The sequence below is a fragment of the Sinocyclocheilus grahami genome, unplaced genomic scaffold, assembly GCF_001515645.1.
Source record: "Sinocyclocheilus grahami isolate Dianchi unplaced genomic scaffold, SAMN03320097.WGS_v1.1 scaffold624.1, whole genome shotgun sequence".
Lineage (NCBI taxonomy): Eukaryota > Metazoa > Chordata > Actinopteri > Cypriniformes > Cyprinidae > Sinocyclocheilus > Sinocyclocheilus grahami.
In genome coordinates this window covers 77,861-95,437 of record NW_015505803.1, presented here as the reverse complement: position 1 = coordinate 95,437, position 17,577 = coordinate 77,861, and the positions used below count along the sequence as shown (strand labels likewise).

Here is a 17,577-nt window from a genome sequence, read left to right as displayed (position 1 = left end):
AATGTGTTAAATGTCTCACCACCAAAACCAAGAAACTCCTCCAGAGACTTTAATCGTCTTTTGCGTGGGCAGCACATCCTCTGTTTCTGAAAGGTCGCATTTGAGGGAGACCCCTCATTAATGTCACGGTGTAAAGATACTGTACTGGGGTTTATTTTCAGAGATATCAAAACCAAACGGAGTCCCCAATCTTCACCTCCTGTGAAGAAAGAAATGTTGGTGCTTTCCGCAACCCACCAGCCTCTAAATCGTGTACTCGCAGATAGTGACTAAGCTAGATATTGCACAAAAATATATGAGAAATAAAAATAGATTTCTTTCAAAACACGGGTGATGACAAAATGTGATTCTGCATAAGAGACAGTATTAGGAAAGAAGCCCGCTTTCTTTTTTGCTAAATTGCAAGCAGCAATATCTGATCTATGAGTTATGAGCTGGATTGAATGAGCTCTTAATCTGAAACATATTTTTTGTCTGGAAGATAATCTTCGGCATCTGCTTGACAGATGAATTTAGGTCACCGAAAGTAAAACATTACACCTGTTGATAATAAGGATAATGCCACGTTTCATTCCATGACAAACAAGTATGTGTTTTACGATCCAGTTGTTCAAACTGTCATCTATGTTATGATGTATTGCTACCACCATATTAGCCTTGTGCGTCTGTTTGAGTGTTGATGCATCAATTACCAGCTGATCTTTATCTGTATCAGTCATTTCGAATGGCTTTATTCCTCTGCGGGGTTGCCTCAGGCATAAATCTATGCACCGGTGTGTGTGTGTGTGTGTGTGTGTATGAATGAGACTGTGTGTCCACAGGGAGGGGTTTGCAAGCAAAAGCTTGTGCATGCACATATTTGCGTGCAAATGTAAGATCTCTGAGAAATGCTAATGCCGATGCGGTATATGCTCTCTGTGGACATTAAGCATTGTCATATAGACCAGTGTTGTGCATACACAATGAATGATGTACCCCTCCCTCTCTTGTTGAGCTGCAGAGCTGATTACTCACAACCTTGACTTTCAGAAGGAGACTCGAATCTTGCAAAGAGCCCTGCAAGCAGTGTTTTCTAAGAACAGAATCATGCATTGCAATCACTGCAGGTGTAAATGTGCATATGTACATTTGCATATTTTCTTGCAAAATGATTACAAATATACTGAGATTTTTGAGCATTTAATTTCAAAAGCATTGGGATTGATATCAAGTATGACTGTGTACATTATTTTATGTAATTGTTAGTGTACTGAGATTTTTGAGCGTTTCATTTCAAAAGCATTGGGATTGATATCAAATATGACTGTATGCTTTATTTTATGTAACTGTTAGGATTGTGTGCAGCTGAAACCTGTTCATTAGAGGAGGTTGTCCACATACCTGTGGTTGTGTAAAATACCTTATAAAGTATTAGTAATGACCAAATGCAATATATGAAATAAAGAATGCATAGCCAACCCGGACTGCACAAAGATGCATTTCTATACACATTCAGTAATACTTTACAATACCATTTGTTAAATACAACCTAACAATGATACATATATACATAAAAAATGCATTATTATAATCTAATGTTGCATCTGTTATTAATGTTTAATGGATCTAAGCTAACATGAACTAACAATGAACAGTTGTTGTTTTTTTTATTAACGCGGCAACATTTTACAATAAGGTTTCATCTGCAAACATTAGTTAATGCCCTAACTAACAAGAACTAATTAATGAATAATATGTTTTTACACCATATATTAACCTTGTTAATTTAGTTATGTTCATAGTGCATTCATGTTAACAGATACAACTTTTGATCTAAATTTTTTTTTAAATAAATGCTGATATTAGCAAGAACTAAGATTAATACATGCTGTATACGTTTTATTCATTGTTAACTCATGTTAATAAATTAAACCTTATTGTAAATTGTTTCTGCATATACTATTTTTGGTAATGCAAATATTTTTTGAGTGGGTCAGGTTTTACATTAGGGTGACGGTCGCTCTATTACACTAATAAATCCCTTGCTATTTACTTTCTTACTAAATGCCCATCAGAACATGATATTTAAGCTAGCCTATATGTATTTACATGTGTAAACAACAGATGGAAAGTGAAAAACAAATACATTTGACCCCTATATGCATCTAATGACAAATGAATCAAAACTCCCCATTAAAATAGCCAAATAAAAGGGAACTACACTCCTAAAAATAAAGGTTCTTTATTGGCATCAGTGGTTCTGTGAAGAGCCTTGCACATCTATGGAACCTTTCAAATGCAGAAAAAGTTCTTTATTTTTTTTTTTTTGAATTTAGGAACTGTTCACGGAAAGGTTCTTTTAGGGAACCAAAAATTGCTCTCCTATGGCATCACTGTAGATGTGTGTACAAAAAGTTGCCCACATGTTTCTTTTAGGGGTTAATGTATACTGGGAATTCAGATGAACCCCATCTCTCCAAAACAAGCATGCGTTCTCCTTTGCGTCCGCGCAGCGCAATCAGAATGCATGTCAAGCAGGCTGATGCCTTCCAGCAGGTGGAGCAGAGCCTCCGAGCCTCCATCACACCAACAGCTTGAGAGAGGCGACACTTCTCCGCCACTGGCGTCATCGTCCTCATCTCCAAGCAACCCCTCCATCAGCACTGGCGTCACCGCACGACGAGCCGCACGGTTGCTCGGCAACTTCTGTCTTGTGCGCTCGCGCCCCGCTCCGAGCTCTGACGCGAGTGTGACGTTAATGAGGCGGGTACCAGTGTTATGGCAAGAGGAGGAGAGGCGGAGCTCCTCATCACAGCACGAGCCTGTAGCGCTCGCCTCGCGCCAGCAGAGCTGCTCAAGAGCGGAGCCTCACCTTGTACATAGTAGCGCGCTCCGTACAACTGTGTATCGCTGTACATAGAAGACAGAGTAAAAACAAAAACAAGTTTTCCCCTCAAGATCTGCATAAGGAATGACTTGTCAATGCAGATTTAAAAAAGCATTTGTACTGTGGAAGGAGGTGGAATTTATTCGTGTGCTAAAGGTAAGAGTACCTTCGCTTTTGATATTTCCCATGACAAAACAGACATACACTTTGTCATTATATAGCCTACCTAGATTTGTTTTTGTTTATTTATTTTTAATTTGGCATTTCAAGGACATCTATGGACGCTTCGCGCTGGTTTGCCCTGTTAGCCCATTGTGCGTTTAGTCTGAAGTTTCTGGCTACAATTTGAATGACTGTTACATTGACATTAACTTGCTTTGAAGTGAGTTCAAATGTGTTATGTCAGTGCATCTTAAAATAAAATGTTTAAATATATTTATTCAATCATTTGGCCTGTAAAGTAATCGTATAGCTACTGTTTTGTGAAGGTTGTGATGGGATCGCATGTGTAAGAATTATTGTTAATAATGAATAGCAATAATAATGATGGTAAATGTGTCGTAGGATTCGTGCGCATTTATAACGTACGGTTTCTGGTTTATGCAGATAAATTAAAGTTATCGCTGCGCTTCGGCACACACAAACCGGCATCATGGTTAGAATGACGGACAGCAGCGCGGGCTCTCAGTCCAGCTGTGCCCAGGCCAGGCCTCTGCAGGTCGGCTTCTATGAGATCATCAGGACCCTCGGCAAGGGAAACTTCGCTGTGGTCAAACTGGCCAGACACAAAGTCACGAAAACACAGGTAAGTCTCCTGCAGAATGTTGAACTTTTTGCATAAAAAAAAAAAAAAAAGTTATTTTGCGTCTTTTGACATTTCCCTACAAATTAGTAAATAATCATCATAATAATAATAATAGCCCAATAATAATAATAGGGTACAATATTATGCATTGTACTGCTGCATTTCTAAATGAGCATTTTGTTGTATTTTTATGCAGGTTGCAATTAAAATAATTGATAAAACAAGACTAAACTCGACCAACTTGGAGAAAATCTACAGGGAGGTTCAGATTATGAAGCTGCTCAATCACCCTCACATCATAAAGCTCTATCAGGTAAGTTATAGGATTTGTAAAGTTAATAATGATGCTATAATTACAAAGGCTTCCCTGTTAAAATGCCTGGATTAATGTCAGTTAAACTGAGGGCGTGTTGTGTATTTTAGCATGATCGGTGACACAGAGAGAGTGTGGTTTAATGGTGAGTGAATGTCTAAGTGTTGGTCAGGCAAATGGTGAGGCGCTTTTCTCTAGAAAGTAGATCGGGATAGTGTGCAATGTATAAATAGACTGAAGTTACTTTCTTCCTGCATTCAGCTTCTGCATAGCAACTGTCCACTGCATTACACTGTTAAATCTGTTTTTCGTCAGGTTGCTGGTTTCATTGAATTAAAAATATATAATAGCTTACACCAAACAGAGTAATTTTAGAAGTAGAGAAAGATTCTGAAGGTAACAACTGCACGGTTTCTCTAACAATGGAACTTTATAGTTGCAATTTAGATGTTTTGAAGTGATTTGTTGGCTTTTTAATCACATTGTTTATTAAATGTTTTTCAAATGAGACTAATCTGTGTCCAAAATTAAAGTTTTTGTCTGGGAAGGAGACAGAAAAATGGAGAGTGTATTGGACATAAGGATACAGTGTCTAAACCTCCGACTTAATTAGCGCTGGTGAAAGTCAAATGCAATGTGTCTGCAGAGTCACGTGAAGCTAGCCAGAGGAAAAATCTCTAAGTACAATCTGATTTGATCCCTGAGCTTGCTTTGTCACCATAATTTGGCTCGCACTTTCATGCAAACAGTGGCAGGCTAATACATGGTGCTAATATGTCAGCACATTCTTTCTCTCATAGCCTGTACAATTTAAGTTTGTTTTGTTCAGAGATTAGCATTTTGCAGATTATACTAAGAACTGAGGTTGCAAGAAGCTAAAATCCTTGGGAATAACATCACACCTCACTTCTTTGCATCTGACCTCTCACATTTGTTAGAGACACAAGTTTTTGGGAAGTGAGCAGCAGCGATATGAGCTTGATGTGCCATTCCTTCAGCATAATCTTTCAAATTAATTAATTAAAACATATCCTAATGTCATCCAACATATAAGATGATGACTGCAGCATCAGTAAGAATCCTTCACGAAAGCGTCCTGGATTTTCAGCTTTCCGGGGTTGATCCCGGTTTAGTGTCAGATAACCTCAAACGTACCTCTCCTTTCACAACTGAAGCCCTGTTTATTTAAAGCAAAAAGCCCTTGAGATGAAAAATGTAGAACTAGTGACCTATGACCTCTCATGATAAACTGTTTCTGTTCTCATGCGCCTTGTACAAACAGTCCTTTTATTGCCTTTAGCTTCTCATTAATTTCAGACACACTGTATTCAGAACTATCAATAGTTTCCTTCACTCATCTCCCTCTGCATTCGTGACGGAAGGAGACGTCTCTGTGGGCCGAACAGGATGGGGTTTCTAAGGAAGCTATGACATCATTGGCACCTCTGGGTTGACACTAAAGGCTAAAGTCTTTGAATGCTGGGTTTATCTAAAGATAAAGACCCTTTTCCTGCTGTTGTACAGCCTGACTACGTGGGTCATGACACGTTATGTTACGCATTGACCTGAAGTATCTTAAGTCTGAGCGCTTATATGGATGATTACACAGGTTTTCTCAGCAGGAGAAAAAGAGGACAGAATAGAACCTGTTGTGCAACTCTTTCTGGTAGTGCAACATGCAGCGTTTAGTATTTCTCCCTCAGGCTTCCTCAGGGAACTTACGGGACATTCCCATAAAGGGTGAGGACATCATACACCCTCTCTTTTATAATTTCTTACAGTATTAATTGTTGAGCTACAGTTTCTTTTGTGTCACTGGATGCCTTTGTGCTCAAACTAGGTCTTATGTGTTGAACATTTTATGGTCCAAAAGAAACGGGTTGGTGAAGATAAAGTTTCAGCTGTCATTAGCTGCTTCAGTGGTACTGATGGATCAGACAGCAGGCATTTGAGAAAGACATGCGTATGTGTGTGTGTGTGTGTGTGTGTGTGTGTGCTCAGGGCATTCAGGAAATGCTTGGGTACACTCTTATGCAGTGGTACATATCGTTACAAACTGACCTGTCATGTATGAACAACAAAAACTATGATAGAAGTTGACAGAAAGAGGAAATTTGGTTTGAAAGAGAAGTAGAGATCAGACAGTTGGCTTGTTGATGCATAAAATGTACATTGACATGTCTGAGATTTAAATTATAATTTAAATGAGTGTATAATAAAACATATATTTTGTTGATTTTTTAATGTGTATATTACTGCATTATTAAACCATTTTAAATTGTTCTATATTTTATAAATTAACTTCCAATATTCAATGCATCTCTCAGTATTACTTAATCAAAGCTACATGCACAAACATTTTTAAAGAAATAGCAAAATGTGATAATTTGATAATGTGATTAATTGATTATTTTTTTAATTCTATGATGTTTTTTGTCTTTACAGGTCATGGAGACCAAAGACATGCTGTACATCGTGACAGAGTATGCAAAAAATGGAGAAATGTTTGGTAAGTGGAAACACTTTTGTAAATGAATGACTAATTAATCTGTGAAAAGACTGACGGGCGTCTATTGTTATTGACGTCTGTGGCTCTCCCAAAACCTCTTGTCCAGTTGATGTGGATAATGAGGTCTGACGGGGAGAGAATTATTTAGATCAACACAGCCGTCATAGCAGTGAGTCAGTGAGTGAGCACAGAGCGAGACAGGTGTTGGATTTTCAAGCTTTATGTAACTATGTAAAAGGGATAAGCTGCTCTACCTCTGCTTGTCCTCACCACCCAGGGATTTAACCAGTATAACATATCTGTCTCTTCACCTGTCATATACTCAGCCTTTAAAAAAAAACAATGGCTGTCTCCCCAGATAAACCGTAGGCTTGGTTCTGTCTTTATATGGTGTTTTTTAAGGCGATGTCTCCTCCCTTCCTAAGCCATCCTCTTTTTTACAGACTATCTGACGTCCAACGGAAGGATGAGTGAAAACGAGGCTCGTAAGAAGTTTTGGCAGATTCTGACGGCGGTGGACTACTGCCACCGGCACCACATAGTCCACAGAGACCTCAAAACTGAAAACCTGCTGCTAGATGCCAACATGAACATCAAGCTGGGAGGTGAGCAAAGAAAATAAGCTTTTAAGGGTTCACGTATTGATGTGCGCTGTTCATAAACACTTCCCATAGCCAGACTGTGAGTGTCCTAAAAATAAAGTAATTACAGAATTCACAGTTAGGATCAGTAATAAAATTAAGTAATCAAACCATTCTGATTCTCACAAGTCATTCATTACAGGGTTTTATATAAGAACTGTATGCCATTTACATGCAGTTTTATGAGTAATCGGACATTTCATCAACAAAGAATTCAATTCTCTTCCATTTCTTTCAGATTTTGGATTTGGAAACTTTTATAATGCCGGAGAGCCTCTTTCCACGTGGTGTGGAAGCCCACCATACGCTGCCCCCGAGGTCTTTGAGGGAAAGGAGTATGAGGGGCCACAGTTAGACATATGGGTATGTTTATCATTATGATTCTCACCTGATGTCTTACACAGCTGCTGAAAATGAAATTATAATTATAAAATGATCATTATGAAATTATAAAAGCACTGCTTAGCTGTTTAGCATTTATAAATTAACCAATTTCAATGATGCCATTATCTACTTTGCATTCTAAATTGCAGCTGGTCCTTTAGCTTACACCTATTTGAATATTGAATATAGTATAGAACACTATTATTTGCTGCCTTGCAAGCACTGGGATAAATGCAAATCTAATACATACTACAAATATGTCTCTTTCACAGAGTCTGGGTGTTGTTCTGTATGTGTTGGTGTGCGGGTCCCTGCCCTTTGATGGGGACAGTCTTCCAGCTCTGAGACAGAGAGTGACGGAGGGCCGCTTCAGAATACCATTCTTCATGTCACAAGGTACAGCTCTTCGCTCCCTCTTTTCAAATACAATGCTGTATCCTCATAAGAAAACCATTTTTGACTGAGATCTCCTTGTCTCCTTGTCCAGACTGTGAAAATCTGATTCGAAAGATGCTGGTTGTCGACCCAGCCAAGCGGATCAGCGTGGCTCAGATCAAGCAGCACCGCTGGATGCTTGCGGATCCCAGTGCGCCCCACCAGACCCTTTCCCTGTCCCTCACTGACTACAACTCCAACCTGGGAGACTACAGTGAACCCGTCTTGGGTATCATGCAGACCCTCGGCATTGACAGACAGAGGACTGTGGAGGTGAGAAAAGGGGCGCATACAATGGAGACGCGTGTCTCTATATATGTTGCAAACAGTTCCAGCAGGGAAGGGCGTGTTTACCAGAGCAAGGGTTAATGTTGTTCGAAGGACATCAATTGTCAATTTGTCACCTCAGAATAAAAACAACACCCTATCCAGCTTCCCATGGCTTTAAATATGTCCTTCTGTTGGCACAGAAAGGATAAACACAGTAGCATCTGTTTTGAAAACTGCCATGCTGTGTTGCTTTTAGCTTTCAGTAATATCCCTTAAGAAGTTAATTCTTGACGCAGGCTGCCTGCGTTTCACTACACCTGTTAAAGTGATGCTCAGTATTGTCACTGTGTCTAAAACAGTTTTTCGATTGCCTTCCACAGTCTCTCCAGAACAGTAGCTACAACCACTTCTCAGCAATCTATTACCTGCTGCTAGAAAGAGTTAAGGAGCACCGAAGCCAACAGCTGAGCCGCCAATGCGGGGCCTGGAATCAGAGGTCGAGGACGGCGTCCGATTCCTCCACCCCAGAGGTGAGTGTCGAAGCGAGGCCAAGACAGTCTCCTGTTTGAGATGAAATCTCCTTGTGCTAACTCAGCTCTTCCTCTGTCCATCTTACTTTCAAGGTGATCATGGAGTCGTCTGACAGCTTCAGAACCTCAGCCTTCCCTGTCGCCACCAAGGTGAACACTCCTGTACATTCAGAGCTGGAATGTGAACAAGGAGGCCTGTTTCAGGTCAGTACTTCTCTTGAGCTTGACGTAATCCCTCTCTAGACTAAGGGTGGGGAACTTGAGGTCCACTGTCCTCCAGAGATTAGCTCCAACCCTGATTAAACTTACCTGAACAAGCTTTGTGTTTGGGTAGATTTGGAGCTAAAATATACAGGACAGTAGACCTCGAGGACAAGAGTTGCCCACCCCTGCTCTAGACCCCTCTCTTCCTAGTTGCTCAGTAAATAGACTCCCTGTCCTGTTTCATATTGCAGATATGCAGTGCACCCCCAATCCATTAGAGACAGCTAATGTGAATGCCTCCCTCCCTTCCTCAGCGTGTGGTGTGCCCGGTGGAGGCCAGCCTGAATGGGCTCCTGTGGAACCGATCCATCTCCCCCAACAGTCTGCTAGAGACCACAATAAGTGAGGAGGTGCGACCTCATGACCTTGACGAGGAAGAGGGGATGCTGCAGGTCCAGCTGCCCCATTTGCCCAGCACCACCTCCCGAAGGCACACACTTGCAGAGGTCTCCGCTCGATTCCACCAGTGCAATCCACCTTGTAAGTGAAATGTTAATATTATGCTAAAATGAAGAACTTAATGCAAGGATCTGGTTGCTAATTACATGTCATCTTCTCTCAGGTATTGTGGTTAGCCCCTCGGACGGTGCTTCTTCTGACAGCTGTCTGAAGTCCTCCTCGAACACCAACCCGGCTCTCTCCACGGCTGTAGGGGCTCTTTCATCACTGCTTGCCTCCAATAGTGGCTCGGAGGCATCAGCCCCTGCTGGGATGCCCCTCGCTCTTTCCTCCAACCTCCTCTTGCAGAACCAAGGCAGTATGCTTGCAGCCAGCTTCCAAGAGGGGCGTAGGGCTTCAGACACCTCCCTAACACAGGGTGAGTTTCATTAAATAAAAAATGTATGTTAAAGCACATGTGCCAGCTTTATAGAATCACATGACTAAGTAGTTTCTAACCGGTCTGTGATTATTTCTGTAGGGCTGAAGGCATTCAGACAGCAGCTGAGGAAGAACACTCGTGCGAAAGGCCTGCTGGGGTTGAACAAGATCAAAGGTCTGGCACGACAGGTGTGCCCTCCGACCTCATGCTCCAGAGGCAGCCGGGGGTCTCTCGGCCCAACTATGTGCACTCCCTCAAGCCTCCAGAGCTCCAGCGGCCCCCGCGAGCATCGCAGCATGCTGGAGGAAGTTCTGCACCAGCAAAGGTGAGAAGAATTCCATAGATATCCCAGATTGCTGAACATTGGAAACATTAGTGTTTCCCAACACTGTTCATGGTGCCACCCCAGTACTCCAAAATTTTGAAATCTTCCTTATCAAACACACCTGAATCAGCTTATTAGTAGAGACTCCTAGAGAAAGGAGACATTCAAAATGTGTACTGTTGAGGTGCCTCCAGGAACAGGGTTGGTACATTTCTTGAATACACCTAAACTCTGTTGTTCTTTCATCATACAGGATGCTGCAGATCCAGCACCAGCTGCTGGAGGAAGTTCTGCATCAGCAAAGGTGAGAAGAAATCCATACATATCCCAGACTACTGAATATTGGAAACGTCAGTGTTTCCCAACCCTGTTCCTGGAGCTACCCCAGTACTCCACAATTTTAAACTCTTCCTAATCAAACACACCTGAATCAGCTCATTAGTATAGACCCCAAGACCTGAAATGGATGGATCAGATAAAGGAGACATTCAAAATGTGTACTGTTGGGGTGCCTCCAAGAACAGGGTTGGTAAATTTGAATAATAAACCTAAACTATGTTGTTCTTTCATACAGAATGCTGCAGATCCAGCACCAGCCTCAGCCCCAAGTCCAGTCTCAGCAGCCAGTGCTCTTCCTCTCGCAATTCCACCCCTCATCTCCTCCCTCCAACAAACTCTTCGCCCCCGCCACTCTCTTTTCCAACCCCCCGACTCAACCTATTCTCCCTCCATGCCAGCAGACCCCCATCACCTTCCAGCACAACCTGTGGCAGCAGCAGCAGTCTCTTGACTCCTCTTCCTCGTCCTTGTCTCCCGTGTCATCTGCTGCCCATCTTCTGGAGGCTCGTCTACACATCAGCCAGCGGCCACATCTCCACCCTCAGTCCCCACAGCACCTGCAGATCCAGTCCACCATCCCATCCCAGGGACTTTTCTCCTTCTTGCCCCATCAGGGCAGTTGGAGCCTGAGCACCAGCATCGAGCCTGAACCTGATGTCCAGGAGCTGGTCTGTGTTGGTCAAAAGCAGCAACTCAGCAGCTGTGTCATGGTCAAGTAAAGAAGGCTTTGAACACTTTGAAGAAGGTCTTAGAGTGATGCTGACTGCTTCCACCACTCTTACTCCAGAGTGCGCCAATGGTGTTGAGCATCAGAACTTGAAAGTATCTCATTATGATGATGCTCTCAATAGTTTTCTAATGCAAAGGAGAGACTCTCTCTGGACACACAATTCCATGATTGTGTCTACATGTGTTGGAATGACCAGAGAAAATAAGAAGAAGCAATAACCAACCTCTTCATTGAGCCCATGACTCTTGCCAGGTGCTCCTGTACACACAGCAATAAAGGACGGGTCGCTGAACAAGGAACTGAATAGTGTGAGTTTTCATCCATTTGTTAGTGGGTCCACACTATACGTAAAACTGGCCTCCACAATCGCGAATGATTATGTCAGAGACGCTTGTTTATCCTTGATACAAGTATGAAAATAAGACGTGATGTCTTCCTTATAGATCTTTCCAATGATTTCCTTTCAGATCCTTACATCTGTTTTACATCTCCAGAGAAGACCAAAGTTGATTGCTTTTTTGCCTCGTTGATTTCTTTCCTAGACGTTCTTGAAACAAAATGCAGTATCTGACTTATCCATACTTCCAAAACTAAGAAATAAATACTGTCATTTCACCTGTGATGTGAAAATATGCGCAAACTAGCCACACTATGCCTCCAATGATGTGGGTGCAATGAAGAGGCGCCTTAGCATAAGGGGAACGTCAAGACAAATGAGAGTAAGCTAGATATAAGCACAAGAGGTACTGCATAGTGTTTATTAGACCAGGTCTTTGGGTTTTTGCTGTCTGTGACAATGACTTTGATGCTGCTTCATGTTTAGTCACATGCATACAAAGACACTAGACAATTATGATCATACAAATGTGCACCTACCAATGACTTAATGAAATTAGGAGACATTGTCCGGCCAAGCCGTTCAGTTTTGGTCCATCAAGACTCCTCTTCCATCAGTTCACTACCTCCTCAATAACTGATCTTTCACCTCAAAAGGCTGTATCTCAACACACACTGTATGAGAAGTTTGGCCCATTACAATGTCTTGAACCCATGACCCTCGTTAATGGTGTAAATTAGCTTTTTTCCTTCTTTTTTTTTAAACAGTGAACAAAGAATATGAGTATAGTGCAATATTTCACATTGAAATGTAAAACCAGGAGAGGAAGCTGTTGTAGGAAAGCAAAAGGTACTTCATGCCTGATAATGCTATTTTATTCTTTCTTTTATAGAGCATGCTTTTTTCTGTTTGTAATGATTGTATGTACGAGATTATTTTAATAATGTATTCTGCATGAGCATAGGAAATAAGAGTCTGGCCATTTTGTACAGCTTGTTGACACAGGTTGCCTTTGCATCCAGGCTGGCTTTGTAGAACGGCAGAACTAGAAAAATTACAGGAAAAGCCAAAGAGAGAGCGCAGGGAAGATCAAGAGAAACATACACTTTTCTACAGATGTCACGTGGTGAAAAGCTCTCCTTTTATTAAAGTGTAGCACATTTAAATCTCCCAAAAGCAGTCGTACTGCTCAGATGTAAAAAGTAGCTGCCTCCTCTAGCTAACACATATTTGATAAGCAATCATTTTAGGTTCTCGCTTTCTCAGAAATGCCATGCATTTACATACTCGTATACTTTTTTTATATTAAAATGCACACACAGATGCAGACACACATAGCTGAAGATGTCTTGTAGCAATAGAGTTTAATTTTATAATGTTTTTTTTAGCTTACAATCTAGGTGCTAGAAGTAGATTTCAGAGGTGTTTCTGGGTTTGTGTGCAATTTAGATGATATAATCGTATGTTACCATTGTTGAAGCTCCATTTGCTTGAAGTTTTTATAGCTGTAAATGATCCTGTTGCATGTCTGTCTTTTGTGAATTTGACATATTTGTGCAATGGTTTTTAGTAGATTAGAAAAAAATCTGTACTGTGTTTCCAGATTGGGTCATAAAACGACAGTGTTTGAAATCAGTGCAGGTAAAGATGTGTTGAAGGTAAAGCTGTTGAAGGTGATGTAAGAAACAGTGTTAACTCCCCTTTCCTTTTACACCCACCACCAAACTTGTGCCTTGTCTGAACAAATCCAGTGGTGGTGATTTTTTTTTAAATTTTTTTAAGTTTTAGGATGTCAGAAAGCTGCAGAGTTGTGTATCTTGTGCTTTTTGTTAGTTCAAACACCCCATTTTATACTTTAATTTCATTTGCTGTTTGACAATTATGCACTTTATGATGACAGTTGCTTTTGAAAATAGTGTTTATTTCCACTGCAGGTATAGACAAGTCTGTAGTTACTTTTGAAACACTATGTTTTGATGCTGAACTGTTCTGTTTTGATTTTTTTTTGTTATATTTCCCTGATGTGCTTGCTTGCTGTATGTGTGATTGTACATGGCTGTGTGAAAGTATATGAGAGATGAAGTTTTATTTATGTGGCTATTTATTTGTATTAAAAAAATCAACTCTTGATATTTATTTCTGTGTTTAGATGTGTTTTTCCTCACATTTTGGGGGGGTTCCAATTGTTTTAATGGAATTTCACTTTTCTATTAAAGGTATCAATTTAAAACATCATCTAGTTACATAAAAGTATGAATCAGTGTTATTGAATAACTGATATTAAGCATGTTTCCTCAAAACAAAATGCCTATTTTTTCTTTGAAGACATTTATCATATATAAGATTATCAGGATTAGCTAAATGCATGATTATTATTTAACATGTACAAAATGCTATATACATATACCTAAATCCTGCAATGCAAAAAATCTTTTTTTTTTAATGTATGTTTATTTAGAGTCAAATATCTAAAATAACAATCATCATCTTTACATTTTTTTTTATTTCCCTTTTTTTCTTGTTTTAAGCTGTAACGATGAGGCTAAAGCAGAGTGAGAATCCATGTGCAGAAGTTTATTTGAAGGGCAATCCAGAATCAGCGTCAGAAAACAGGCAGTTGTCAAAAGTCAAACAGTTCAATTGGCAGCCAAAACAAAGGGAAAATCCAATAATCAGTAATAGAAGCAAACAGGCAAGAAGTCATACACAATATCAACAGGTAAGGGTAATAGAACGTTCGGTAAGGCAGTGAGACTGGCAATACTTATACGTATACAATACGCAGAGAGTGTTTGGGCAAGCCATGCATTATGGCTGCCAAACAGGAAGTCACCAACGAGGTAGCAGAGGGAGAGTGACAGTCAATACTCGGGCGAGGGCTCCCTCTGCTGGCCTGGCATTACAGAACCTCCCCATCTAGGAGCAACTCCTGGCGCTCGACGTGGACGTCACCGTGGTCGTGGAGCTGGTTGGTCAGGTCTGGCTCTGTGGAATTCCTCGATGAGTGATGGATCCAGAATGTCAGGTGCGTTGACCCAAGATCTCTCCTCAGGCCCGTAGCCCTCCCAATCCACCAGATATTGGAGCGGACCCCCTCTAAGCCTAGAGTCCAGCAACATATTGACCTTATAGACAGGCGATCCGTCGATTTCCAATGGTGGCGGTGGCTCTTGATGCTCGGCGTTGGGGTCAGCGTCCGGGTGGAAGGGTTTGAGGAGAGATATGATAAGTGGCAGGAAGCTCAAGCTGGTAAGTGACTTAATTGATTTGTCTAATGATCTTGAAAGGGCCAACATACCTGGGGCTTAGCTTCCTGTTAGGTAGCCATAGCTTGACGGAATCTGTGGTGAAGAGCTTGAGGTATGTAATGCTTGATTGGGGGTAGGGCTGCACGTTGTTCACTGATGAGCTGCGCAAAAAATCGTGTGAATATGAACGTGGTTTTGCGCAGCTCGTCAGTGAACAACGGCTCTGTGTAGTTAATGCTGCTCAATGTGAAAGCACGCACATGATGGAGATTTACCGCTGATTATAGAACCGGCTTTACTGATAAGATGCGCATTAAATATCGCATGCGATTTATCGTGCAGCCCTAGTTGGGGGGCAGTCGGCTGATGGTGGTTCTTGCTGATGGGCTCGTTGAATTTCCTCCATGATGTCCCAAGTAACTGGTGCGATGACGACGGTTGGTGGCAGTATAGTTTCAGGTGGACCAGGAATGACAGGAGAGTCATGGCATCTTGACAGAGCATCTGCTTCACTGTTCTTACTTCCAGGTCTGTATGTAACCGTAAACTGGAAGCGTGTAAAAAACAAGGACCATCAAGCTTGGCGAGGATTCAGACGTTTGGCACTTTTGATGTACTCCAGGTTCTTGTGGTCTGTGATAACTTGGAACGGATGGACTGCCCCCTCTAACCAGTGTCTCCACTCTTCAGTGGCGGCCATCATAGATAATACAGGTGCATCTCAATAAATTAGAATGTCGTGGAAAAGTTCATTTATTTCAGTAATTCAACTCAAACTGTGAAACTCGTGTATTAAATAAATTCAATGCACACAGACTGAAGTAGTTTAAGTCTTTGGTTCTTTTAATTGTGATGATTTTGGCTCACATTTAACAAAAACCCACCAATTCACTATCTCAACAAATTAGAATATGGTGACATGCCAATCAGCTAATCAACTCAAAACACCTGCAAAGGTTTCCTGAGCCTTCAAAATGGTCTCTCAGTTTGGTTCACTAGGCTACACAATCATGGGGAAGACTGCTGATCTGACAGTTGTCCAGAAGACAATCATTGACACCCCTCTTTCACCTCAGCAGTGCCACAAACTGATCACCTCCATGCCACGCCAAATTGAGGCAGTAATTAAAGCAAAAGGAGCCCCTACCAAGTATTGAGTACATGTACAGTAAATGAACATACTTTCCAGAAGGCCAACAATTCACTAAAAATGTGTTTTTTATTGGTCTTAAGTATTCTAATTTGTTTTAATTATGTTCTGCCTGTGTGAGTTCTCGAAAAGAAAGCACATGGATATAATTTATCAGGTTGTCCGTGACGCTGGGAGAGTACAGCTCCAATGCCACTGTCAGAGGTGTCCACTTCGACCACAAAGGGGAGATTAGGGTCTGGATGTCGTAATATGGGTGCTGTTGTGAAGCTAACCTTTAAGGTATTGAAGGCCTTGGCTGCATCTCCTGTCCACTTCAGTTTGGATGGTTTACCTTTGAGGAGAGAAGTCAGCGGGGAGGCAATGGAGCTGTAGCCACGGATGAAGCATCTGTAAAAGTTAGCAAAGCCCAAGAACCTCTGCAGTTCCTTGATGGTAGTTGGTTGTGGCCATTCGCGGACTGCCTTGACTTTGGGCTCATCCATTTCTACCCCTTGATGGCTGATGTTATACCCCAGAAATGTCATTTGTGAAACGTGGAAATCACACTTCTCTGCCTTGACAAAGAGTTGATTCTCGAGGAGTTGTGGAAGAACCATCTTGACATGTTGGATGTGCTCGGCGTCTAACTTGGAATAGATTAAGATGTCGTCGATATAAGCTATCACATATTGGTTTAACAGATCACGAAGTATCTCATTAATGAATGACTGGAACACAGCTGGAGCATTGGCTAGCCCATACGGCATAACAAGGTACTCGTAGTGCCCCCTAGTGGTGAGAAAGGCTGTCTTCCACTCATCCCCTTCGTTGATTCAGATCAGGTTGTATGCACTGATGAAATCCAATTTAGTAAAACATTTTGCCTCTCTGAGCTGCTCAAGGGCTGCTGGAACCAGAGGGAGTGGGTAGCGGAAATTGACTGTTAAGTTATTCAAACCTCTGTAGTCGATACAAGGACGAAGTCCACTGTCCTTCTCTACAAAGAAGAAACCTGCAGCTGCTGGAGATGTTGAAGGGCGGATAAATCCATTAAGGCTTCTTCAATGTAACGCTCCATAGCTTGGGTTTCATTATGGGTTAGCAGGTACACTTTACTTTTGGGTGGCATGGCATTGGAAAGGAGATTGATAGCACAATCCCAGGGACGGTGAGGAGGTAATTGGGTGGCCTTCACTTTGCGAAATACCTCAGCATAGTCGTTGTAACAGTCTGGAACTTTAGTGGTTTGTGCGGTGACAGGACTTTCAACACTGGTAGACAGGCACTGAGGTGAAATATCAGAGTGCATACAATGGGTTAAGCAGAAATTTGACCAGTGGGTTAACTCACCATGATGCCAGGAAATAACTGGGTCGTGAATTGATAGCCAAGGAAAGCCTAGGATGATTTCATTTCTTGGAGAGTCGATTACATAAAATGAGATAGCCTCTTGATGGAACAGGCCGACTTGGAGTTAAATGGGGTCAGTTTGTTCCGTTATGCCATCTCGAATGGGTGAGTAATCAACTGCTCGGATCTTGATAGGTGGTTTACAAGATTGAGTGGGAATGTTTTATTTTATGACGATATCTTTGTGAATGAGGTTTAAGGCAGCTCCAGAGTCGATCA

The 17,577-nt window shown here is 41.5% G+C and overlaps 1 protein-coding gene across 1 annotated transcript; it reads left to right on the top strand.

The window, feature by feature from the left end:
- Window positions 1–2,802: 2,802 nt before the first annotated feature.
- Window positions 2,803–13,660, top strand: LOC107557923 (serine/threonine-protein kinase SIK2-like). Its single transcript, XM_016241506.1, has 14 exons — window positions 2,803–3,022; window positions 3,473–3,671; window positions 3,868–3,984; window positions 6,430–6,493; window positions 6,937–7,098; window positions 7,373–7,497; window positions 7,791–7,914; window positions 8,006–8,226; window positions 8,604–8,753; window positions 8,847–8,957; window positions 9,272–9,497; window positions 9,580–9,834; window positions 9,937–10,162; window positions 10,737–13,660. The coding sequence occupies exons 2-14, from the start codon at window positions 3,519–3,521 to the stop codon at window positions 11,218–11,220; spliced, it is 2,418 nt and encodes an 805-aa protein (XP_016096992.1). The 5' UTR covers window positions 2,803–3,022; window positions 3,473–3,518; the 3' UTR covers window positions 11,221–13,660.
- The last annotated feature ends 3,917 nt before the right edge of the window (window positions 13,661–17,577 follow it).

Coding starts and splice junctions, on each gene's coding strand:
- LOC107557923 (XM_016241506.1), top strand. CDS start 3,519: ATGGTTAGAATGACGGACAGCAGCGCGGGCTCTCAGTCCAGCTGTGCC. Junction 8,227..8,603: donor ACAGACAGAGGACTGTGGAG/GTGAGAAAAGGG, acceptor TGCCTTCCACAG/TCTCTCCAGAACAGTAGCTA. Junction 9,498..9,579: donor CCACCAGTGCAATCCACCTT/GTAAGTGAAATG, acceptor ATCTTCTCTCAG/GTATTGTGGTTAGCCCCTCG.